The sequence below is a fragment of the Dendrobates tinctorius genome, unplaced genomic scaffold (genome assembly GCF_039654945.1).
Source record: "Dendrobates tinctorius isolate UK_male_01 unplaced genomic scaffold, ASM3965494v1 ptg000230l, whole genome shotgun sequence".
In the NCBI taxonomy this organism is placed as follows: Eukaryota; Metazoa; Chordata; class Amphibia; order Anura; family Dendrobatidae; genus Dendrobates; species Dendrobates tinctorius.
The window spans coordinates 12204552-12227658 of record NW_027361897.1 but is presented as its reverse complement, the minus strand read 5'-3'; the positions used below and the strand labels follow the sequence as shown (position 1 = coordinate 12227658).

General features: G+C 46.1%; 1 protein-coding gene across 1 annotated transcript in view; it reads right to left on the bottom strand.

Moving 5' to 3' along the window:
* The window catches only part of LOC141059713 (protein FRA10AC1), an 85230-nt gene that overhangs the window by 14057 nt on the left and 48066 nt on the right, over window positions 1-23107 (bottom strand). Inside the window, exons 9-11 of the mRNA XM_073555831.1 lie at window positions 19299-19412; window positions 15551-15593; window positions 13651-13757 (exon numbers count right to left, since the gene is read on the bottom strand). Coding sequence (XP_073411932.1) covers window positions 13651-13757; window positions 15551-15593; window positions 19299-19412 — 264 coding nt within the window. The remainder of the gene's footprint in view (window positions 1-13650; window positions 13758-15550; window positions 15594-19298; window positions 19413-23107) is intronic.

Genomic DNA, 23107 nt, shown 5'->3' with positions numbered 1-23107 from the left:
AGGATGTTCATAACTTTACCGGATTGGTCATCGAAGGTACCTATCAATCTAGTAATTGTATTGGAGTCCTCCCTTACCCTCGGAGTCAACAATGACGTCCTGCTTACTTGTTTAGCATGCTTATAGGCCGGTTCAATCACCCTTGTTGGATAACCCCTGCTTCTAAACCTCCTCCATAAGTCACTCGACTGCATTTCAAAATCATTCCAATCAGAGCAGTTCCTCCGAACTCTGAGGAACTGACCCCTTGGTATACCTCGTTTAAGAGGGGGGGGATGGTGACTTTCCCACCTTAAGAGACTGTTAGTTGAGGTTGGTTTTCGGTGCAGGTTGGTTTTAAGCAAGCCATCTGAAGAAATAGAAATATTGACATCCAGGAATGTAATCTGATCTCCACCTACCTCATGGGTGAAGAAAAGACCCAACTCATTATTATTAAGGGTATCAACAAAGGATCTGAATGATTCTCCACACCCCGCCCACAGGACGAGGATGTCGTCAATGTACCGACCCCAGAATAATATCTTAGGGGACCAGACGACATCCTGCACCGAAAACCAACCTCAACTAACAGTCTCTTAAGGTGGGAAAGTCACCATCCCCCCCCTTTTAAACGAGGTATACCAAGGGGTCAGTTCCTCAGAGTTCGGAGGAACTGCTCTGATTGGAATGATTTTGAAATGCAGTCGAGTGACTTATGGAGGAGGTTTAGAAGCAGGGGTTATCCAACAAGGGTGATTGAACCGGCCTATAAGCATGCTAAACAAGTAAGCAGGACGTCATTGTTGACTCCGAGGGTAAGGGAGGACTCCAATACAATTACTAGATTGATAGGTACCTTCGATGACCAATCCGGTAAAGTTATGAACATCCTGGAGAAGTATTGGTCTATCCTGAAAATGGATAATGACATACGTGACTGTATCACCCAGGGTCCATCAGTTACATTTAGGAAGGGTAGGTCAATAAGGGATCGGGTGGTAGGTAGCCACTTGGAACCTCAGAAGAGAGCGGAAACGTGGCTGCGGAATAGAGCAATAGGGACTTTTAGGTGTGGACACTGCAGTTTTTGCAAATATATCTGTGTATCCCATACTTTTTGTAGTGCCTATACAAAGAGGAGTTATGAAACGAAAAGCTTTTCAAATTGTAAAACCACTGGAGTTGTTTATCTGTGTACTTGTACTTGCCCCCTTGACTATGTTGGCAAAACAAAGCGTGAATTACGTGTCCGCATAGGTGAACATTTGGGGGACATTAGACACAAAAGAGATACCCCTTTAGCCCGTCATGTCAATATGGTGCATGGAGGGGATGATAAACATATTAATTTTCGTGTTATAGAGAGAGTGCAGCCCGCAGTCAGACAGGGAGACTGGGATAATAGAATCTTACAGCGTGAGACACGCTGGATTTTTTGGCTTGAATCACAGAGTCCAAAAGGCCTTAACCCCTTAGCGACAGAGCCAGTTTGCAGCTTAATGACCAGGCCAATTTTTACAATTCTGACCACTGTCCCTTTATGAGGTTATAACTCTGGAACGCTTTAATGGATCCTGCTGATTCTGAGATTGTTTTTTCGTGACATATTGTACTTCATGTTAGTGGTAAAATTTCTTCGATAAGTCTTGTGTTTATTTATGAAAAAAACAGAAATATGGCAAAAAATTTTAAAATTTTGCAATTTTAAAACTTTAAATTTTTATGCCCTTAAATCAGAGAGATGTGTCACATAAATTTCTTAATAAATAACATTTCCCACATGTCTACTTTACATCAGCACAATTTTGGATGCAAAATTTGTTTTTGTTAGGAAGTTATAAGGGTTAAAAGTTGACCAGCGATTTCTCATTTTTACAACAAAATTTACAAAGCCATTTTTTTTAGGGACCACATCACATTTAAAGTCATTTTGAGGGGTGTACATGACAGAAAATACCCAAAAGTGGCACCATTCTAAAAACTAGACCCCTCAAGGTTCTCAAAACCACATTCAAGAAGTTTATTAACCCTTTAAGTGCTTCACAGGAACGAAAGCAATGTGGATGGAAAAAATTAACATTTAACTTTTTTTTGGAAAAAAATTACTTCAGAACCAATTTTTTTTATTTTCACAAGTGTTAAAAGAGAAAATCAACCACAAAATTTGTTGTACAATTTCTCCTGAATACGCCGATACCCCATATGTGGGGGTAAACCCCTTTTTCAGCACACGGCAGAGCTCGCAAGGGATGGAGCACCGTTTGACTTTTTCAACGCAGAATTGGCTGGAATTAAGATCGGATGCCATGTTGCGTTCGGAGAGCCCTTAATGTGCCTAAACAGTGGAAAACTCCAACAAGTGACCCCATTTTGGAAACTAGACCCATTAAGGAACTTATCTAGATGAGTGGTGAGCACTTTGAACCTTCAAGTGCTTCACAGAAGTTTATAACGTAGAGCCGTGAAAATAAGAAATCCATTTTTTTTTCCCACAAAAATGATCTTTTCGCCCCCAAATTTTTATTTTTACAAGGGTAACAGGAGAAATCATACCCCCACAGTTATTATGCGATTTGTCCTGAGTACGCTGATACCCCATATGTGGGGAGGAACCACTGTTTGGGTGCATGGGAGAGCTTGGAAGGGAAGGAGTGCCATTTTGGAATGCAGACTTTGATGGAATGGTCTGCGGGCATCATGTTGCGTTTGCAGAGCCCCTGATGGGCCTAAACAGTGGAAACCCCCAACAAGTGACTCCATTTTGGAAACTAGACCCATGAAGGAGCTTATCTAGATGTGTGGTGAGCACTTTGAACCTTCAAGTGCTTCACAGAAGTTTATAACGTAGAGCCGTGAAAATAAGAAATCCATTTTTTTTCCACAAAAATGATCTTTTCGCGCCCAAATTTTTATTTTTACAAGGGTAACAGGAGAAATCATACCCCCACAGTTATTATGCGATTTGTCCTGAGTACACTGATACCCCATATGTGGGGGGGAACCACTGTTTGGGCGCATGGGAGAGCTCGGAAGGGAAGGAGTGCCATTTTGGAATGCAGACTTTGATGGAATGGTCTGCGGGCATCATGTTGCGTTTGCAGAGCCCCTGATGGGCCTAAACAGTGGAAACCCCCCACAAGTGACCACATTTTGGAAATTAGACCCCCTAAGGAACTTATCTAGATGTGTGGTGAGCACTTTGAACCCCCAAGCGCGTCACAGAAGTTTATAAACGCAGAGCCGTGAAAATAAAAAGTCTTTTTTATTTCCACAAAAGTGATTTTTTAGACCCCAATTTTTAGACCCCCAAAGTTGGTAAATAGTGGAAACCCCTCAATTCTTGCTCCAACCCTAACCCCAACACACCCCTAACCCTAATCCCAACCCTAATCCCTAATCCTAACCCTAATCCTAGTTCGCCCTAACCCTAGCCCTAACCCTAGCCCAACCCTTAACCCTAGCCCAACCCTAACCCTAGCCCAACCCTAACCCTTAACCCTAGCCCAACCCTAACCCTTAACCCTAGCCCAACCCTAACCCTAGCCTAACCCTAGCCTAACCCTAACCCTAGCCTAACCCTAACCCTAGCCTAACCCTAGCCTAACCCTAGCCCTAGCCTAACCCTAGCCTAATCCTAACCCTAGCCTAACCCTAACCCTAGCCTAACCCTAGCCTAACCCTAACCCTAGCCTAACCCTAGCCTAACCCTAGCCTAACCCTAGCCTAACCCTAACCCTAGCCTAACCCTAACCCTAGCCTAACCCTAACCCTAGCCTAACCCTAACCCTAGCCTAACTCTAACCCTAGTCTAACCCTAACCCTAGCCCTTATGGAAAACTGAAAAAAAAAATATTTTTTTTATTTCATTATGTGTGCCTATATAAGGGGGTGATAAACGGGGGGGTTATGTACTATTTTTATTATTTTGATCACTATGATCGTTTATCATAGTGATCAAAATAATGAATGGAATCTGCCAGCCGGAGCCAGCAGATTCCCGGCGGGCGCACTGCGCATGCGCCCGCCATTTTCAAGATGGCGGCGCCCATCGGATGACGCCGGCGGGCGCGGGACCACCGGGAGGGGACGGAGGACAAGGGAGAGGTACCGGGAGGGGACCGGGGACCCTATTTCTTTATCCTCTGATGTGCGATCACATCAGAGGAAAGAGAAATTAAATGTAAAATCGCGGCTTTTTTTTTTGTGGTCGCCGTTATAGGGTTAATAACGGCGATCGCAAAAGCGGGGGTCGGTAAAAACCGACCGATTCATGTTCTCTGGGGTCTCGGCTACCCCTGGCAGCCGAGACCCCGGAGAAAATCCGACACTGGGTGGCGCTATTCACTTAAATCACAGCGCCGTGAATTAACGGCGCTGTGGTTTAAGTACCCTTAATTACCGCCGTTAAAAGGCGTATCGGCGGTCGTTAAGGGGTTAATGAACAGCTAAATTTTAGTAGTTATCTATAATCAGTGTGTTTCACATTTTCCCAGCCAGCTCTTTATAGGGTTTTTGATAATTTGGTCGGTATATTATTACTATTGGAATTTTTTTATTTTATTTTTTATTTCTTCTATTTAGGGATACAATTATTCCACTCCATGCCTTTGAGGACTATTGTTATCTATTTTCTTGAAGTTTTGGGCGTTCTGAACAGTGAGGCTGTTGAATTGATCGGCCGCATATTGCTTGCGAGATATGGTGTCTCTATTGAGAGGGACGTATTGCCCTATTTGGTCATTTTGTTTTAGGCACCATTTTTTGAATTCCTGTTTCTATCCGTGCTGTTTAGTAAGGTGCGCGGCGTCTACGTCATTCAGGTGGCTGCTGAACCGCATGTCCGTCCTCAATATGATCCCTTCCGGTTTGGACCTCCATCTTGGATTGTGGTAACCGGAAGTGGGCGTTCTATATCGGCGCGGAATCTTTAAACAATGGCGGTGAACGCGCTTGGAGTAAAGCCGCACACTGTATTGCTCTCTCGGCCAGGGGTAATGAGACCCCACTTTTTGACCCCTGATGAACCCTCAGCGGATTAAGAGGGGGAAACGCGTCGGGTTTCCATATGCATCAAGTGGCTGATAAGTATAATGTTGTACATGATTTTTTGGCAGATCCTGCGGTGGTACTATCTATTTAGATTTAATCTACTGAGCAATTATGCTATGTGATTTTGTATGCATTGCTACTTGAATATTGGTGTACCACGCTGTATAATCAGAGATGAATATGGTAGCCTTATTATTTTTTATTGCATTTTTGTGAATTAGGGTGATTTTACCCTCACTTGCAAGGTAATGGCTGCCGCATGTGCTATATAGGCTTTTTTTCACTGCCTCTAGTGTGCAATGTTTGTACTATTTTCCAATGTGTGTCCGGGGTTCCGGACAATATATTAGTTGATGTGCTTTTTCATTGAATTTTCTTGTAGTCGTTTGTTAATTTTGCTATCTGGTAATTGGGTCTGCCATTTGCAGCTTATTAGCATTTTTGTGACTACGAGATAAGTCCTTCCCTAAGCTGCCGGATATTAACCCCATCTATCATTTTTTTTGACTCCGAGATAACTCTTTTTGGGGTTCTTATACTATTAGAAATACTACGAGATAAGTTCATAGCAATTTAGTATTATCTATGAGACTATTCATGTCTCTTTTTTCGGTATTATAAGTGTGTTTTTCTTTTTGTGTCCCTTTTTGTATATGCAGGGAGACGTAGGGGCTATTAGGGATACCGACGTTGAGCGGGGGCGCCATATCGTCTACAACTAGGGTGCCAACCTCCGCGGTAAGGAAGGGTGAAACTAGGGCTGACTAGGGTAATTTAGCCGGTGGCCCATTATGTGATTATTGAAGAGAACTAAAACAGTATTTTTCTCCCTTCATTTTTTGTCCTCTACTAGTCATTTTCACTAATGTTTTTAGTCATTGAATTAAAAGCTAAATTTTAGGGGTTATTCCTTTGTTTTGTGCTTCTGGAAGATGGTGGCAGCAAGGGAAGCGATTCCGTTTGTCCAGTTTCCTTCTTCACCTGCTACAGCAGGCTCTCTTGTTAGATTGGGATAAGAATCCATTTGCCCTCGATCAGCGGTGCCAGCTATCCTCTCAGATCAGAGAGTCACTGGAGTGGTGGACGGTCAGATCTTCGCTTCTTCAGGGTAAACCTTTTCCCCCAGAACACTGGCTAGTGGTCACGACAGATGCCAGCCTCCTGGGCCTGGGGAGCAGTGTTTCATCACCACACGACTCAGGGCCAATGGTCGCGACAGGAGGCACGCCTCCAGGTCAACTTGTTGGAGATACGTATAGTCCGGCGGACACTGCAGTATTTTCGGCACTTCCTAGCCGAACCACCCGTTCGGATTCAGTCAGTCAATGCCACGGCAGTGGCTTACGTAAATCATCAAGGGGGCACGCACAGCAGGACAACCATGCGTGAGACGGGACACGTCCGGCAGTGAGCCGAGAACATCCAGCAGTATTTTCGGCGGGCCACGTCCCAGGGGTAGAGAACTGGGCAGTCTACTTCCTCAGCCGACAGGAGGTCGTGGCTGGGTAGGGGTCCCGGCACCCCGAGGTTGTTCAGCATATTTGAAACGATGGGGGACACCAGACGTAGGTCTGATGGCATCCAAAATGAACGCCAAGTTGCCCGTGTTCGTTGCTCGGGCACGGGTCCCATGAGTGTTCGGGGTGGAGGCGTTGGTTCTACCAGGAGACCAGTTTCGCCTTTCCATACCTGTTTCCTCCGTTGCCATCGCTTCCAGGAGTTATCAGAGGGATCAAGGTAGAAGGGGTACCAGTAGAGCTGCTGGCACCAGATGGGCCTGCTATGCAGATCCGATACAGCGGCTCACCGACATCCAGTGGCGATTGCCGCGGCGTGCGGATCGGCTGTCCCAAGGACCGATCTGCCACCCGAACTCGGGGGCCCTGGGTTACATGGCATGGCCGTTGAATCTTGGATTCTAGCTCAAGCGGGGTTTTCACCACGAGGTGAGCGCTACAATGGTTAGCGCCAGGAAGCATACCTCGGCCAGAGTCTATCGTTACTCCTGAAAGTTGTTCTTTACTTAGGGTCGAGAGTACGGTCTTTCGCCCCAGACATTCTCTATTCCCGACATCTTGGCCTATCTCCAGTCGGGCCTAGATGCAGGATTAGCCCGAGCTCTCTTAGAAGTCGGATATTGGCATTGTCCTTCCTATCCCAGTGTAGGATGGCTGCTAATATGCAGGTAAAGGCTTTCATCCAGGGAGTCTCATCTAGTACCTCCCTATAAGGTGCCAATGGGCACCAGGGACCTTATCCTAGTCCTGAGTGTTCTGCCGGAAGCTCCCTTTGAGCCGCTACAGGTCTTAATCATGTTCTCATGATTAAGACCTGAGGCGTCGAAACGCGTTGTTCTGTAGTCATCCGACAGATATGCTGTACCTGCTGGAATTTTAATATGCAATGGCACAATAAAATGGATTTTTAATTTTCCATTCCTGGCGCTGGAACTTCTTTTTTCCTTCCTAACTATTCAAGAGGCCTATCGCATCAGAGGGGCGCTGGTTCCATCAGGGATCAAAGCGCATTTTACTCAAGCAGTGGGCGCCTCCTGGGCGCTTCGGCATCAGGCTTCGGCCGAGCAGGCATGCAAAGCAGCAACCTGGTCCAGCCTGCACACGTTTACTAAATATTACATTGTCCATACTCAGGCTTCAGTGGATGCGAGCCTGGGTAGAAGGATTCTCCAAGCAGCGGTAACGCACCTTTAAACAAGGGATGCATGGAGCTTGGATAGGTGAGTCAATCTCCCACCCAGGGACTGCTTTAGGACGTCCCACAGTACCTGTGTCCCCCAATGAGACGAAGGAGAAACATGGATTTTTGTGAGTACTCACCGTAAAATCCTTTTCTCAGAGACGCTCATTGGGGGACACAGCACCCACCCTGTTAGCCGGTTGGCTCTTGTTTATTTGATTAATGTGTATGTTGTGATGAATGTCAGGGTGGTCCTTTGCCAGACATACTGTTTACTGCATTAAGGCTAATGGTTATTGCTCTCCTACTGCTTTTGCACTAAACTGGTTTCCGCCCGCAATCAGGGTGAGGGTGTATGCGGCGGGGGAGGAGCTAACCTTGTGTTGTATTGCCTAGTGTCAGCCTCCAGATGGCAGTAGCATACACCCACAGTACCTGTGCCCCCCAATGAGCGTCTCGGAGAAAAGGATTTTACGGTGAGTACTCACAAAAATCCATGTTTTTTGTTGTGTTTTTTTTTTCTTTTTACAAAACGAGTGGTAATTTCAAATGACGCCGAATCGCCCTTCTGCTTCGTGTGCCCCCCTGACGGTTAATGTACGCCACAGCCGTGGCGTTGTCTAACTGAATCAGAATGGGGTGACCTACTAGAAGATGATGGAATTGCCGAAGGGCTAGCCTGATCGCCCGAATTTCTAGAACATTGATCGGGAGACGCGATTCTGGAATGGACCAGCGTCCCTGAGCCGTGTGGTGACGGAACATCGCTCCCCAGTCGAGAAGACTGGCGTCGGTGGTCACCACCAGCCAGCGGACTGGAAGGAAAGACTTTCCTTGACTCAGGATATCAACGTCCACCACCTGAGAGTCCGCCTAACCCGCTGGGACAGGCGAAACTGGCGGTTCAGAGAGAACGGATTTCTGTCCCAAGAGGTCAGCAGTGCCTGCTGCAGAGGATGGAGATGTAGTTGAGCGAACGGTACTGCTTCGATTGTTGCCACCATTTTCGCCAGGACCTGCATGCCGAACCACAGGGAGTGAGGACGGGCAAGAGAAAGCTTCCGGGCTCCCTGGGTCAGTGCCAAGACCTTTTCTGGAGGGAGAATTACCAACCCTTGGGAAGTGTCCAGGATCATCCCCAAAAAGGAAATTCGCTAGGATGGTGCTGGGGAGGACTTGCTTAGGTTTACCAGCCAACCCAGACAAGAGAGAGTGTTCAACACTCTGCACAGGCCTGAAGGGACGATCCTTTGATGAGCAGGTCGTCTAGGTACGGCAGGATCACCACACCCTGAGTGCAGAATAGACATGACTGCTGCCAAGACCTTGGTGAACACTGAGGGCGGTGGCAAGACCGAAGGGCAAGGCAGTGAATTGAAAGTACTCATCGCTGACAGCGAAGCATAAAAATCTTTGGTGACCGGAAAAGAATGGAATGTGAAGATATGCGTCCTTGAGGTCGATGGATGAGAGGTATTCCCCTTTCTCCAGCGAGGTGATGACTGAAAGGAGAGACTCCATTCTGAAATGATGAACCCTGACAAACTCGTTCAACAGTTTTAGGTCCAGAATAGGGCGCATGGTTCCGTCCTTTTTCGGAACCATGGACAGGTTTGAGTAAAACCCTTTTTCGTTGTGTGGAACCGGGACGATGACTCCGTCTTTGCGGAGTGCATTTATGGCTTGGTAGAACAGGGCTGGAAGAAACGTGTTGGGGGAGGAGACGCAAATTCTATTTTGTATCCGGAGGACACTAGATCTCTGACCCACTGGTCGTGAACAATCGCAAGACTGCTTGACGAAACAAGAGTAGACGGCCGCCTACCCTGTTTGTGGCCTTCGGATACCACAATGTGTCATTGAGCAGAGAACTTGCGTGATGTGGAAGGTTTGGGTTCAGACCGTGAGGGCCTGCTTTTCCAGGAATGAGTGCGCTTTGTACGAAGGCTGGGAATCCCTGTCCCTACGCAGGGGATGAGCTGAGCCGGAGGAAGCGGTTGCAGAGGACCAGCTTGCGGTGCTGCGAAATGGCCGGAAGCAAACCTGGTGTTGGCTTCGGAAAAGCCACCTGGGCCTTTGCTGAGGGAGGAATTTACTCTTTCCCCCTGTAGCATCAGAGAGAATTTGGTCTAGTTTTTCTCCGAACAATTGCCCGCTGTGGTAAGGAAGGGAAGTTAAAGATTTTTTGAAAGCAGAATCTGCCCGCCACGCTCGGAGCCATAATGCTCTCATGATAGCAGACACAAATGCCATTACTAACGTGGCACAGTTAGCTGCATCTAGAGAGGCATGCGCAACATAATCCACAGACCAGGCAATCTGGTAAGAGAGGCTGACCGCCTCGGGAGGAAGTGCCGCGTCAGACAAAGACGAGAGTTTTGGAAGCGAGACGTGATATTGGTGGATCCACTGCAGGGGACTCAGTCCACTCCTTTCTTAGTGTAGGAGCAAAGGGGTACCGTGTCTCCAGCGGCCTTTGCCCTGTAAATCACTTGTCCGGGCGACTCCTGTGCCTCTGGACAATGTCCGTAAACTCAGGGTGGTTAGCAATCACCCTGTGAGGGCGTTTGGTCCTTTTAAAGGACACAGTGTGATCCGGACTAGTCTCGGGCTCTTCGTCTACCCTCAGAGCCTTATTTACCGCTTCAATGAGAGAATCTAGTGACTTCTGGTACTCTTGCGAGTCCGGGTCTTGGGCCACATCTGACTCGTATTCTGAGTCGTGTTCGCTGGGAACCCCTGGTTAGAGGGAGCGGGGAACGGAGCTTGCGGATGCCGAGGCACAGGAATGCCTGGGGGACAAGCTATGGAGTCGTTTCCTAGAAGATTGCTCATTTTCTGCTAATGTCTGGCCCCTGTCCAAGGAAGGCTCTCGCCTGGCTGAGGGGCTTTCCACGCAAGACAAATCAATGCCCTGGCTTGAGGAAGAATCACGGAAGGATTCTATAGTTTTAGCCAGGGAAGCCATGGACTGTGCCTGGGACGTGGCCCACTCAGGGGGGCTAGGTCAACTAGGGTCGGCAGTAGCGGAGGGCTCCAGTGCGCATTAAGGGTTGCAACCCTTACAGAATGAGGTACATTGTCCCCGGGGTAGTGGAGCATTACATGTGATAAATCAGGCATACACCGCTGTGTGTTTTAGCAGCTTTCTTAGATGCCTTTGACTGAGACATATTGGCCTGTAAAGCTGCTTAGAGACTACTGCAGGGAAGGGGTTAAGCACTGTGTCCAGCTTAGGCTAGTTTCACACTAGCGTTTTAAAGCACAGCGCATGCTTGCAGTGAAGCTCCGCCCCCTGCTGCGCCTCCTTCGGTCAGCTCCGCCTATGGGCACATGACGCTACATGCGACCTGCGTACCCTATCTTTAGCATTGGATACGCAGGCCGTGCGCAAGTATGCTTTTGCCGGCGCATGCGTCCTTTTGACGGTGTGCCAACCTGTGCCAAACGCATTGTGGTGCATTTTGGTGTGGCCGGCGCACTGTCAAAAGGACGCATGCGCCAGCAAAAGCATATCTGCGAACGGCCTGCGTAACCAATGCTAAAGATAGGGTACGCAGATCGCATGCAGCGTCATGCGCCCATAGGCGGAGCTGACCGGAGAAGGCGTGGCAGGGGGCGGAGCTTCACGCCTCAAAACGCTAGTGTGAAACTAGCCTTATCCAGGTCCTGTGTCCGTGCCCCCAGCGGTCCCTCTGCTCTAGCCAAAGATGCCTTGCAGTAGCTGTGCGTTGAATGCGGAAGTGATGACCCCCAGGAATAAGTTGGCGAATGTGGGCGGAGCCAGGCCACAGAGCAGGGATGCGGTCGAGGTGCTTCTCGTCCAGAGCGAGAAGTGCCTGAAAATTGGGCGTCGAAGCCCCAGTGGGCGGGGCTACAGTAAGGAGGCCTGGTCTGGAGAAAAGCTGGGGACTAAATTAGCAGCGACGGGGACATAATTACGCAGACCCACATTAGCAACAGGAGCCCTCCTGCCATCACTTGGAACTGCCACCATGCCCCTGTACTCACTGCTGAAGATGTGATGCTGCACCCAGAAGATCTTCTCAGGTACTGGCCGCTGTGTTCTTCCTTAATCCACTCTCCCTTTAATAGGGGAGCGGAGAGGAACCCTTTGCCTCCCTTCACCATCCGCTTTCAGTAGTGATGATGCAGTGGGGGCTACACGGACTCAGCTAAGGCTTCTGTGCATCCCGTTGTTTTTAGATGTTCAGCAACAGTAAAATTACCTGGCAACATGATTTGCCACATCAGTACGATATCGGCGATACTATACAGGTAAATAAATACATATGTATTATATATCTATTTTTATTTTTCCCTTCAATGGAGCATTGTGAGGTCATGTTTCTTAAGCGTGGCGAGCTGACGTTTATATTGATACCATTTTGGCGTCCACATGGTGTTTAGATTGCTTTGGGGATATAGGATGCAAAATTGTGCACCTAAATGTCTCTGTTAGACTACATGGCGGCAGGTTTACCAGTCCTCTAGTGATATCTCCTGCTGATAAAACCGGGATTTTATGAAAACTACAAAAAGCAGCCCAGTATGTGACACATTGCTGGAATCAGAGTTTCTGTTTTCATATTATGTTGCTCTCAGATTAGGTGGCAGACACCTGGTGACAAATTACTTTTAAAAGTTTATCCAGGTTTTGAATAAAAGTAAACGTAACAAAGCTGCAATACCAAACACAGCAGGTAGGTAAAATGCGGCACATGTAGTACAAACCTGATGTAAATGAGGCTGCAGTGCGAGGGCCCCTTCCAATAACTGACTATATGCGTGCTGAGAGACTGACCCAGAGCAATTTAAAGGGACTCTGTCACCCTCCTATATGACCTATTAATATGGGCATACAGGTGATAGTAATGTTACACTAGTCCTACCTGTCTGCCTCATATTAATGGTCCTGTTGCTGAGAAATGTTAAATTCTTTCCTTATGCTAATGATTTTCTTCCAGGTTCCGGGGCGTGCGGTGCTGGAAGAAATCCCTGCCTACTGTCCTCATTATAATAATTACTCTCCTTTCGTCAGTTACGGCCCTGGAATCCTGCGTTTGCGCCCTGCACTCCCTCAGAAATACATCTCTCATCCTCCCTTCTGTGGGCGCTGCATTCAGGGATCTTCTGCGCAGGCGCCAGGGACTTACACTCGAGTGACCTCAGGTGTGCGCACTGATAAGGTGCTCTCCACATTTCCTCCTTCATAGTCATTGCCATGTACATATGGTTACTAGCAATCACTGTGCAGGGAGGAAGAGGGGAGAGCATATTACCAGCACGCACACCGGAGGTTACAGTGACTCCCTGATGCCTGCGCAGAAGATCCCTGGATGCAGCGCCCACAGAAGGGAGGATGAGGTATGTATTTATGAGGGAGTGGAGGGCGCAGGTGCAGGATTCCAGGGCCATAACTCACGTGCATGGGAGGGGGTAAGTATTACAATGAAGACAGCGGGCAAAGATATCTTCCAGGCACCACACGCCCCAGAGCCTGGAAGAAATCATTAACATAAAGACAGAATATAACATTTCTCAACAACAAGACCATTAATATGAGCATAAAGGTAGAACTAGTGTAACACTACTATTACCTGTATGCCCATACTAATAGGTCATATTCATCCCAGGGATTCACAGATTCTCTTTAATATGCCAACATAAAATGTTAACGTCTTGTAATTGCTATTAGTCTAATGTGTGTGTAAACCCAGGGATTCTCCCATATGCTGCTGGCAAGGCTTTGTGCCAGGCATTTGCAGGCGGCTTCCGCCATCTTTACTGTTCATATACTGCATGAAAATGATAAGATTGTATAAACCGACAGATATGAGTTTCTCCTGAAGCCAGAACGCTACATGTCAACTGCTGGCACACAGTCATGTGAAATAACAACGCCATAAAGAATCAGATTACCTTTCACCTTTCTTTTCTTTCGGGAATCTTTGGATTTTTTTCTGGATGGTTCTCCTGCTTCTTCAGATGCTTTTCTTTTCCGGGACTTTGTCTGTGCTTCTTTCCTCCTGGTAAAGACATGTAATAAAAATTATCATCTTCAGCTGCAAGGAGCTAGCACTCAAATTAGTCTTACTTGAAATGGCTTTCCTACTAATTACGTTTAGTAGTATAGTTCTCCTGACGAGAACTATACTACATTTCTAATTGGAGGTATTTGTTTATATTACTATTATTACATCTACTACATATTGGGATAGGATCTTGAAGATGGGCATACCCCTTTACAGTTGTTGTCTCATTCCGGTTAAGACTTACTTCAGACCACAAGCAAAATGAGTTCCAAGTGTATGTGCTGATGGTACCATTGACGGGCGGAATCACACTGTACTCTGTTGTACATAATTTTCGACCCAATACGCCTAGTGGAGGAAGGCAGCAAGACGCTACTTCTGCATCATTATAATCAATGGCGCCGTCAGCGCATACACCTGAATCCCATTTTGTGTGGCTTCAGATGTAAGCCCCGAAGGAACCACTGAACGTAGGGTCAACCTTGATGTGACCTCGGATCACCTCTTAGTGATGTTTCCGACACCTCATTTTTCCAGGAGAAGCCATCTTCAGCTTGATTTTCCTCATTCCGCAGCTCATTTAATGGACAGCTAAACTCTGGCAGAGCAGAAGTGCTGTAAGGGTACCGTTACACATAACGATGTCCCAGCGATCCCACCAAAGATCCGATGTGGATGGGATCGCTGGGACATTGTTAGCTGATCGCTGGTGAGCTGTCACATAGACAGCCCCTCCAGCGATCAGGACCAGCGAGCAAGCTGGTATCCAACGTAAACATCGGGTTTCTAAGGGCTGCGGAGCCCTTAGAAACCCGATGTTTACCCTAGATACCCACGTGCACTGCAGGCAGGGCGGATGGTGGAGGCAGAGCGGCGTACAGACAGACCGGCGTAGCTCTGCTATCTGCTACTCCGGTCTGACAGACTGGAGTAGCAGATAGCAGAGCTACTCTGGTCTGTGCGCCTCTCTGCCTCCACCTCCCGCCCTGCCTGCAGTGCACGCTGGTATCTAGGGTAAACATCGGGTTTCTAAGTCCCCGCAGCCCTTAGAAACCCGATGTTTACATTGGTAACCAGCATGCAGCGTCGCTCATCGCTGGCTCCCGCTGCCACACGCAGCGATGCGCGCTGGCCAGCGGGAGACCAGCGATGAAAAAATGGCCCAGGACGATCCAGCACGATCAGCGATACCCGGCAGGGGGGCCGATCGCTGCTGGATGTCACACACAGCGATCTCGCTGGAGAGATCGCTGATGTGTCACAAAATCAGCGATCTCGCCAGCGAGATCGCTGTGTGTAACAGGCCCTTAACTCATAGGGATTGCTGAGAATCTGATGGCTAGGACCCCCACCGATCCCAAGAAAAAGTTTCTGGAGAACTGTCAGACCGGATCAATGGGTGAGCATACGCATCACTGGCCGAGCATTCGCATCACTGATCCATTCATTGTCAAAGGGACAGTGCTCAGCGATTTCCAGCAGTCTCAGACAATGCATGGAGCAAGCGAAGCATATGAGCGGCTGCTCCTCCATTCTATCTAGACATTTCAAAGCCCCTTTCTCTAGATTGGTGGAAGTCCCAGTACTGAGACCCCCAGCGATCAACAACTTACCATCTATCCTGTGGATAGGGAATACCATGCTAAAATGGGAAGAATTCATTTAATGAAATCACAAACATGTAATTATGTAGAGGAGATATAACATCTAATTAAAATATAAATAAAAACTAAAGTGAAATTCATGAGACGTTCCCCAAATGTAATGCATTCCTGCCATTCACTTACCTGTGATGGAAATTTAATTTGTAGGAACATTCTGGACACAACCCTGTAAGAAGGTGACAAGGTGAGCCAGTAAATATGGACAGACGGTAACAATAAATATATAGCCATGACCAAAAGGTTTAGCACCCTTAAAATGATTCCAGAAATTGAATTATTTCTCCCAGAAAATTATTTCAATTATACATATTTTGTTATACACGTTTATTTCCTTTGTGTGTATTGCAACAACACAAAAAAACTTAGAAAAAAGCAGCAATTTTATGATCTCTCCACAGGTGCCCAATGGCAATTAGATCCAGACTGGGGGCTTCTTGAAGTATGTTTGGGGTCAATGTACTGCTGGTAGACCCATGACCTAGGACGCAGACCCAACTTCTCCCCTTTTATCTGGTTTCAGGTGTGATTTTCTTATCACAGAATGTTAGAGTTGGAAGGGACCACCAGGGTTATCTTCTCCAACTCCCTGCTCAACGCAGGATTCACTAAACCATCTCAGACAGAAAATTTCCATTGAAGGAGAACTCACCACCTCTTGTCGCAGCCTGTTCCACTCATTGATCACCCACACTGTCAATTTTTTTTCCTAATATCTAATATGTATCTTCTCCCTTTCAGTTTCATTCCATTGCTACTCGGGTTTCCATGTGCAAATAAGAATAAGGATGATTCCTCTACAATGTGACAGCCCTTAAGATATTGTAGACAGCTATTAAGTCTCCTCTTAGCCTTCATTTTTGCAAGCTAAACATTCCCAGATCCTTTAACCGCTTCTCGTAGGACATACTTTGCAGTCCACTCACCATCCTGGTAGCTGTTCTCTGAGCTTTCTTCAGTTTTTCAATGTCTTTTTTAAAATGTGGTGCCCATAACTGGACACAGTATTCCAGATGAGGTCTGACCAAGGAGGAGTAGAGGGGGATAATTACTTCACTTGATCTAGACCCTATGCTTCTCTTAATACATTCTAAAACTCTGTTTGCCTTTGTTGCTGCTGCATCACACTGTTGACTCATGTGCAGTCTGAAAGTATCCGACTCTACTCTTAAGCATGAATTCACACTCTCTCTTCTGTGTCAGTTTGTAATATATGGTGCGAAAGTTCTTGGCATATAAGACAAACATATCTAAAGTCGATTAGGCGAAGAGTGACCCCATTGAAATTATACTTTTTCAATGCACCTGAAAGAATCCGTCTGACACCAACCCAGTGCACCTGGAAGAAGTCGTCTGACACCTCCCTAGTGCACCTGGAAGAAAACCATCTAACGCCAACACAGTGTACCTGGAAGAAAACCGTATAACACCAACCCAGTGCACCTGGAAGAAGCCATCTGACACCTCCCCAGAGCACCTGGAAAAAGCCGTCTGACACAATCCCAGTGGCGTCCGTCAGGGCGGAAATTGCACCCGTCATAAGCAGTGGTTCACACTACCGTGACCTGTGACGTAAACAGGTTGAGGTTGTTCGCCGACTGGCACGGGCTACGTGAGGCAATGGAGTTCGTGCCTGCTAGCACTGGGTCAGGGGTTACCTACCGGTGTCCGACTTTTCTCCTACACGCCTTCCCCCTCATTGTTTAGCAGCAGTTGGTCACCTCTGCACGGTGGGCCTGGGCTGTGAACGCACCCCTTATATTATTTCATCTTCATTTATTTGGTGCGTTCCGCCAGCACGTAACACTCCTATCCTGTCTATTCCTTCCATTCTATAGATGTAATTTTCATTTTTTTGCCCAGTTGTAGTATCTTGCATTTCTCCCTGTTAAATATCAATCCATTAGTCACTGCCCATTGTTCAAGCTTATCTAGATTCCTTCTGAATCCTTTCTCGGTCTTCTCCAGTGTTAGCTATTCCTCCTAGCTTTGCATCAATGGTGGCAAATTTGATTAGTTTACCTTCAACTCCCTTATCTAGATCATTTATAAAAATGTTGAACAACACTGGGGCCAGGACAAAGCCTTTTGGTAACTCACTTGAAACACTTTTCCAATCGGATGTGCAACTATTTATTACCACTCTTTGAATACGATCATTGAGCAAGTTATGAATCCACCTAACCATAGCCTTGTCAATCCCATACTTGGCCAATTTTTCAATATTGCCCACACCTGTTACTTGCCACCAGTGAGTTTGAATGAGCATCACATTCTTGAATCAAAGTTGTTTACCCACAATTTTGGAAAGGTGCCAACAATTTTGTCCAGCCCATTTTTGGAGTTTAATGTGAAATTATGTCAAATTTGCCTCTCTCAGTTTTTTGGTGTTCCTCCAATATACACAAAGGAAATAAACATGCGTATAACAAAATATGCGTAAGTGCAATATATTTCTGGAAGAAATACTTCACTTTCTGGAACAATTTCAAGGGTGCCAACACTTTTGGTCATGACTGTAAGTACATTAGATCCCAGTCCTTTCACGATCTCAAAACGCAGTGTAATCATTAGGCCACAGCAATGTGATCAGATGGACGCCAGTCATACGACCGCTTCTGTGAGGGGTGAATTGTATGGTCCATTACACAAATGTCTGGAACAGAATAAAGAGAGAGTTCTGTACATCAAGAGTAGAAACCCCACGGTCATTTTTGTTGTTACAGCTGAATGCTGGCGCAGTGTAATATGGGATGGGTCCAGCATCTCTGCTTTGTGTGGCATGTTGTGTATGTGACCGCAATGTGTTTCATATACTGACAAAAATTTCTTGCAACAAAGGTTTGTACATGACTACATGTCCTTCACTCTTCTTGTACTGATCTTAAACAGAATCTGCCATCAGATTTCACAACACAGACTGCATACATTATTAAGTACATCTCATACCTGATGAGGTTGGTGTACTTACTTTAAAAATCCATGTCAGAATGGCTGTATAATTCATTTTTCAAAGTTTCTCTGTCTGATATTACAATAAAGCATCTCAAGACTCCAGCTACAGAATATCTGGACACATAAAATGCTGATTCTAAGATCAGGATTGTGCAGCCAGTCTGACAGAGATTTCCACAGTAAGTACACAAGTCTCATCAAGAGATCTATTTCATAATGTATGCAGTCGGTATTGTGAAAATTGCTGACAGATCCTCTGTAAAATAAACCGGACAGCTTCCTCAGGTCCCACAAACCACCATCATCTATTTATTACTATGTGAACACCCTTACAAGCTTTACATATTGCATATTGTTAAAAGCAATTTTATTTCTTTGGTGGCGATATGCTAATCAGTGGGCGACTAGCTGCAGGGGTGTTGGTTCCCCCACATTAGTCACCCCCTAATTATGTTATCAGGCCCTTGTAACAGGTCTTGCAACAGGGAGGTGTATGGTCTCCAGGTCCCTCGGCGCACTGCACGTGCCCTTTATGGCTGGCCGAGTCATAAGTTATCGCTGCCTCCCGGTCCATGTGCCGATGAGACAGAGCGTGCACCCAGCTTGCTGCACTGTCATGGAGTACGCACCCTGGCTTCATTTATGCACGGTGAGGCAATGGTGATAAAGGACATGGCTGCGTCTTACAGCACCGCTGTATTCCTGGCCATGATCCGGAGAAGGCACAGCACACCCGGCTCACTGCGCATCAACACTGCTGTTTACAAGTCATTATATGTATAATGAGGGTAGTCAAAAACTGGTGTAAAATGCTTTGTAAATGGAAGCCAATGAAATCATAGTCTCATAATTAGGACTATGCTAATTAACGCATATGTCTGCCCATATCAAGTATATAATGTACAGATAGAAATCCTACGTAATTTCACTAGGGCGTTCCTCTTCTCTCCATGCTCCTCGTAGCCAAAGTTCACTTCCCAACTCTTCAGGCCTTCCTTTTCATCGCAGCGCTTGTGGCCGCAGAAAAACTGACCTTACATGAAAAAGGAGACAGAAATAATCAGTAACGCAGCAGGTAGAGCAGAACAAGAGGGAAGCCCATTACCACTCTACCCTAGGTCCCTAGTCATCAGGGGGGTACTTCACGCTCCCCAATACTTGGCTTTTGAAAGCAACATTTTTGTTAAGCTGGACCCAAATATGTTTGGGTAATTGCCCGGCCAAGGGACAATGCAATAGGGTGCCATGTTAGACTATCCTGCTATGTGGACGCCATTATCACCAGCTAATCTGCAGTAATAAATTCACCGCAACTCAGTCCTGGAATACAGGTTACGGGAGTGACTGTAAAGACAAGCCCCACTGACAAAAGCCAGAGATATACCGAGCAGACAATTTATTCATACATTCCCAGGAGGAGTAACAGAGGATCAGCACTCTCACTGGATTGGATGTACTAGACAGCTTTCTGATTGGATAGGACAGACGACTTAACAGTGATTGGACGAAATGTGTAGGGACACGGCCTACTATCAATTTACTCATAACTTTCCAGGAGAAATAACAGAAGAACAACACTAATACTGGATAAATCGGACAGCATCCTGATTGGACAGAACAAAAGATGTAGGGACACGCCCCACTGTTAATGTGAATGGATACGTACGACATAATTATTAACTACAGAAGATATGTTAGTTATAACTCTACTTATTATACATGTATATATTTTGCTAGTTATAAATCTACATACACACACACACACACACACGCATATAATTATAACTAGCAGTCCCATGTAAAGCCACAGATAATGCATTTGCAGCATCATAGATGGATCCTTGATACATCCACAATCCCTGATTTTACATGCTCCATCCCCCCCACATTTAAAGGGCCGTACATCATGTTATTATGATCTCGCACAACAGTACACCGGCCATCAGGAACTAATAATACAAAACGCTACTGCTAGATCCATGCCCTGATCTAAGAGGAGAAATCCTCGCCGTTTCTGGAAGATTAGCCCGAAAGTACTCCGGATTAAGCAGCTAACATGTAGGTCTGGCAGACATTCCCCGGGAAGCTTGACGTCTGCAGCATATGCCAGCTTCTAACACCGTCCAGTCACTGGGCATGATGACGCTCCCGGCACATTGGCGCTCTCTAAGCACCGGCTGTGCCAAGACGGAAAGAAAGGAGCTTCAGTCGGGTGGGGGTGGGGGGGGAGAGATATTATAACATTATGGCATGAGCATACCCTTACAAGAGATATCCAGGAAGCATTAACCTTAATCCTGGCCCCGCTGTTAAAAACATGGCACCTCCAATCTCAGGCGCTACTGATCTCTGTGGGAAGACCACAGTCTTTATACAGTGACATAAGAGAAGGCACCAAGACCATCTTAGGATGCCGAGCACTGATACAATCCCCCCTCCCCGGCAAACACATCGTCTCCTCTGACATAGGAGACTCCGTCACATAACTGATCTCATTAGGGTCAGAAGCACAATGTGCGCACGTGTATAATCAGCAAAGTGTGTCAGCGAGGAGGGTGCAGAGGAGCTTCCGGGAAGAATCAGCTGCGACCACACACACAGCGGTTTGTAGCGTTCCTTTTGCGGACGCATGTTATAAAGTCAATCCAAAATGTACAACATCTATGGGCCCAGTTTCACCATTTGCAAGGTTTAGTGTCCCCCCCCTCAAGTCCCTCTTCTTTTTTTGCTTTCCTTCTGGTAACTAACCATTTTTGCAACTTTTTAAAAATAAAATATGACTGTTGTAAACTATGCATAAAACTACTCCGGAAAGGGGGGGTGCAGTGGAGTCGTGCCGCCAAATTTTGCAACATTATAAAAATCCGCAATTGATGAATCAGGTGAAAACCATCTGGAACCACAAGGTGGAACTCCCCCCCCAAAAAAAAAACAAAAAAACAACAACAAAAAAAAATAGCAAATTGGGTGCAAAAAGGTACAAAATAAATAGACAAACAGGCAAAAAGGCAATAATGAATCAGGGTTTGGGTCGTTTTTTAGGTCACTAGCATTTTGTTTTGTTTTTTTCAAAACACAGCAAGATCTATATATATATACGGTATATATAGTTTTTATGGCATGCTTCTCTGCGATATTCTAATTTTGTGAGATGCACCTGTATATCAAATAGTTAATTTATTTCAGTTCTTCAATACAAAAAGTGAATCTCATTATGTAGAGCCATTACACACAGAGTGATCTATTTCAAGTGTTTATTTCTGTTAATGTTGATGATTATGGCTTACAGTCAATGAAAACCCAAAAGTCATTATCTCAGTAAATTAGAATACTTTATAACACCAGATTGAAAAGTAATTTTAAAATCCTAAATGTTGGCCTACTGAAATGTATGTTCAGTAAATGCACTCAATACTTGGTCGGGGCTCCTTTTGCATCAATTACTGCATCAATGCAGCGTGGCATGGATGCGATCAGCCTGTGGCACTGCTGAGGGGTTATAGAAGCCCAGGTTGCTGGGAGAAGAGCCTTGGTGAGAGAGGTAAAGAAGAATCTCAAGATCACTGTGGCTGAGCTCCAGAGATGCAGTAGGGAGATGGAAGAAAGTTCCAAAGTCAACTATTGCTGCAGCCCTCCACCAGTCGGGCCTTTATGGCAGAGTGGTCCTGCGGAAGCCTCTCCTCAGTGCAAGACATATGAAAGCCTGCACAGAGTTTGCTAAAAAACACATGAAGGACTCCCAGACTATGAGAAATAAGATTATCTGGTCTGATGAGAAGAACACAGACCATTTTGGTGATAACCAGGCACTGCTCATCACCTGCCTAATACAATCCCAAACAGTGAAACATGGTGGTGGTAGCAGCATCATGCTATGGGGGTGTTTTTCAGCTGCAGGGACAGGACGACTGGTTGCCATTGAAGGAAACATAAATACGGCCAAGTACAGATATCCTGGATGAAAACCTCTTCCAGAGTGGTCTGGACCTCAGACTTGGCCAAAGGTTCACCCACCTTCCAACAAGACAATGACCCTAAGCACACAGCTAAAATAACAAAGGAGTGGCTTCAGAATAACTCTGTGACCATTCTTGACCAGCCCAGCCAGAGCCCTGACCTAAACCCAATTGAGCATCTCTGGAGAGACCTGAAAATGTTGTCTGTCCACCAACGCTCACCAACCAACCTGACGGAACTGGAGAGGATCCGCAAGGAAGAATGGCAGAGGATCCCCAAATCCAGGTGTGACAAACTTGTTGCATCATTGCCAAGAAGACTCATGGCTGTACTAGCTCAAAAGGCTGCTTCTACTCAATAAATTTGCAAACATTTCTACATTAATGGATTTTTTTCAGTCAAGATGGGGTGCAGAGTGTACATTATGAGAAAAAAAATGAACTTTCTTGAATTTACCAAATGGCTGCAATGAAACAAAGAGTGAAAAATGTAAAGGGATCTGAATACTTTCCGTACCCACTGTATATAGTCAGATTTGTTGAGTTTGCGGTTACGTTGCTCCATCTGGTTCTAAGATGGAATGTGACAACTTATCCCGATCCTCGGCTTTCCTGGGCGACGACATTACATGTCCGATCTGTCTTGGAACCGTCTCTATAACTGTATTTCCCTGCCTTGCAAATTTCCTCTCTTGCTGGGCTGGTGAAGGCTGTATAATCTGCTTATGGAAGACAGACACTTATCCTGTTTAACATCTGACTTGTAACTACC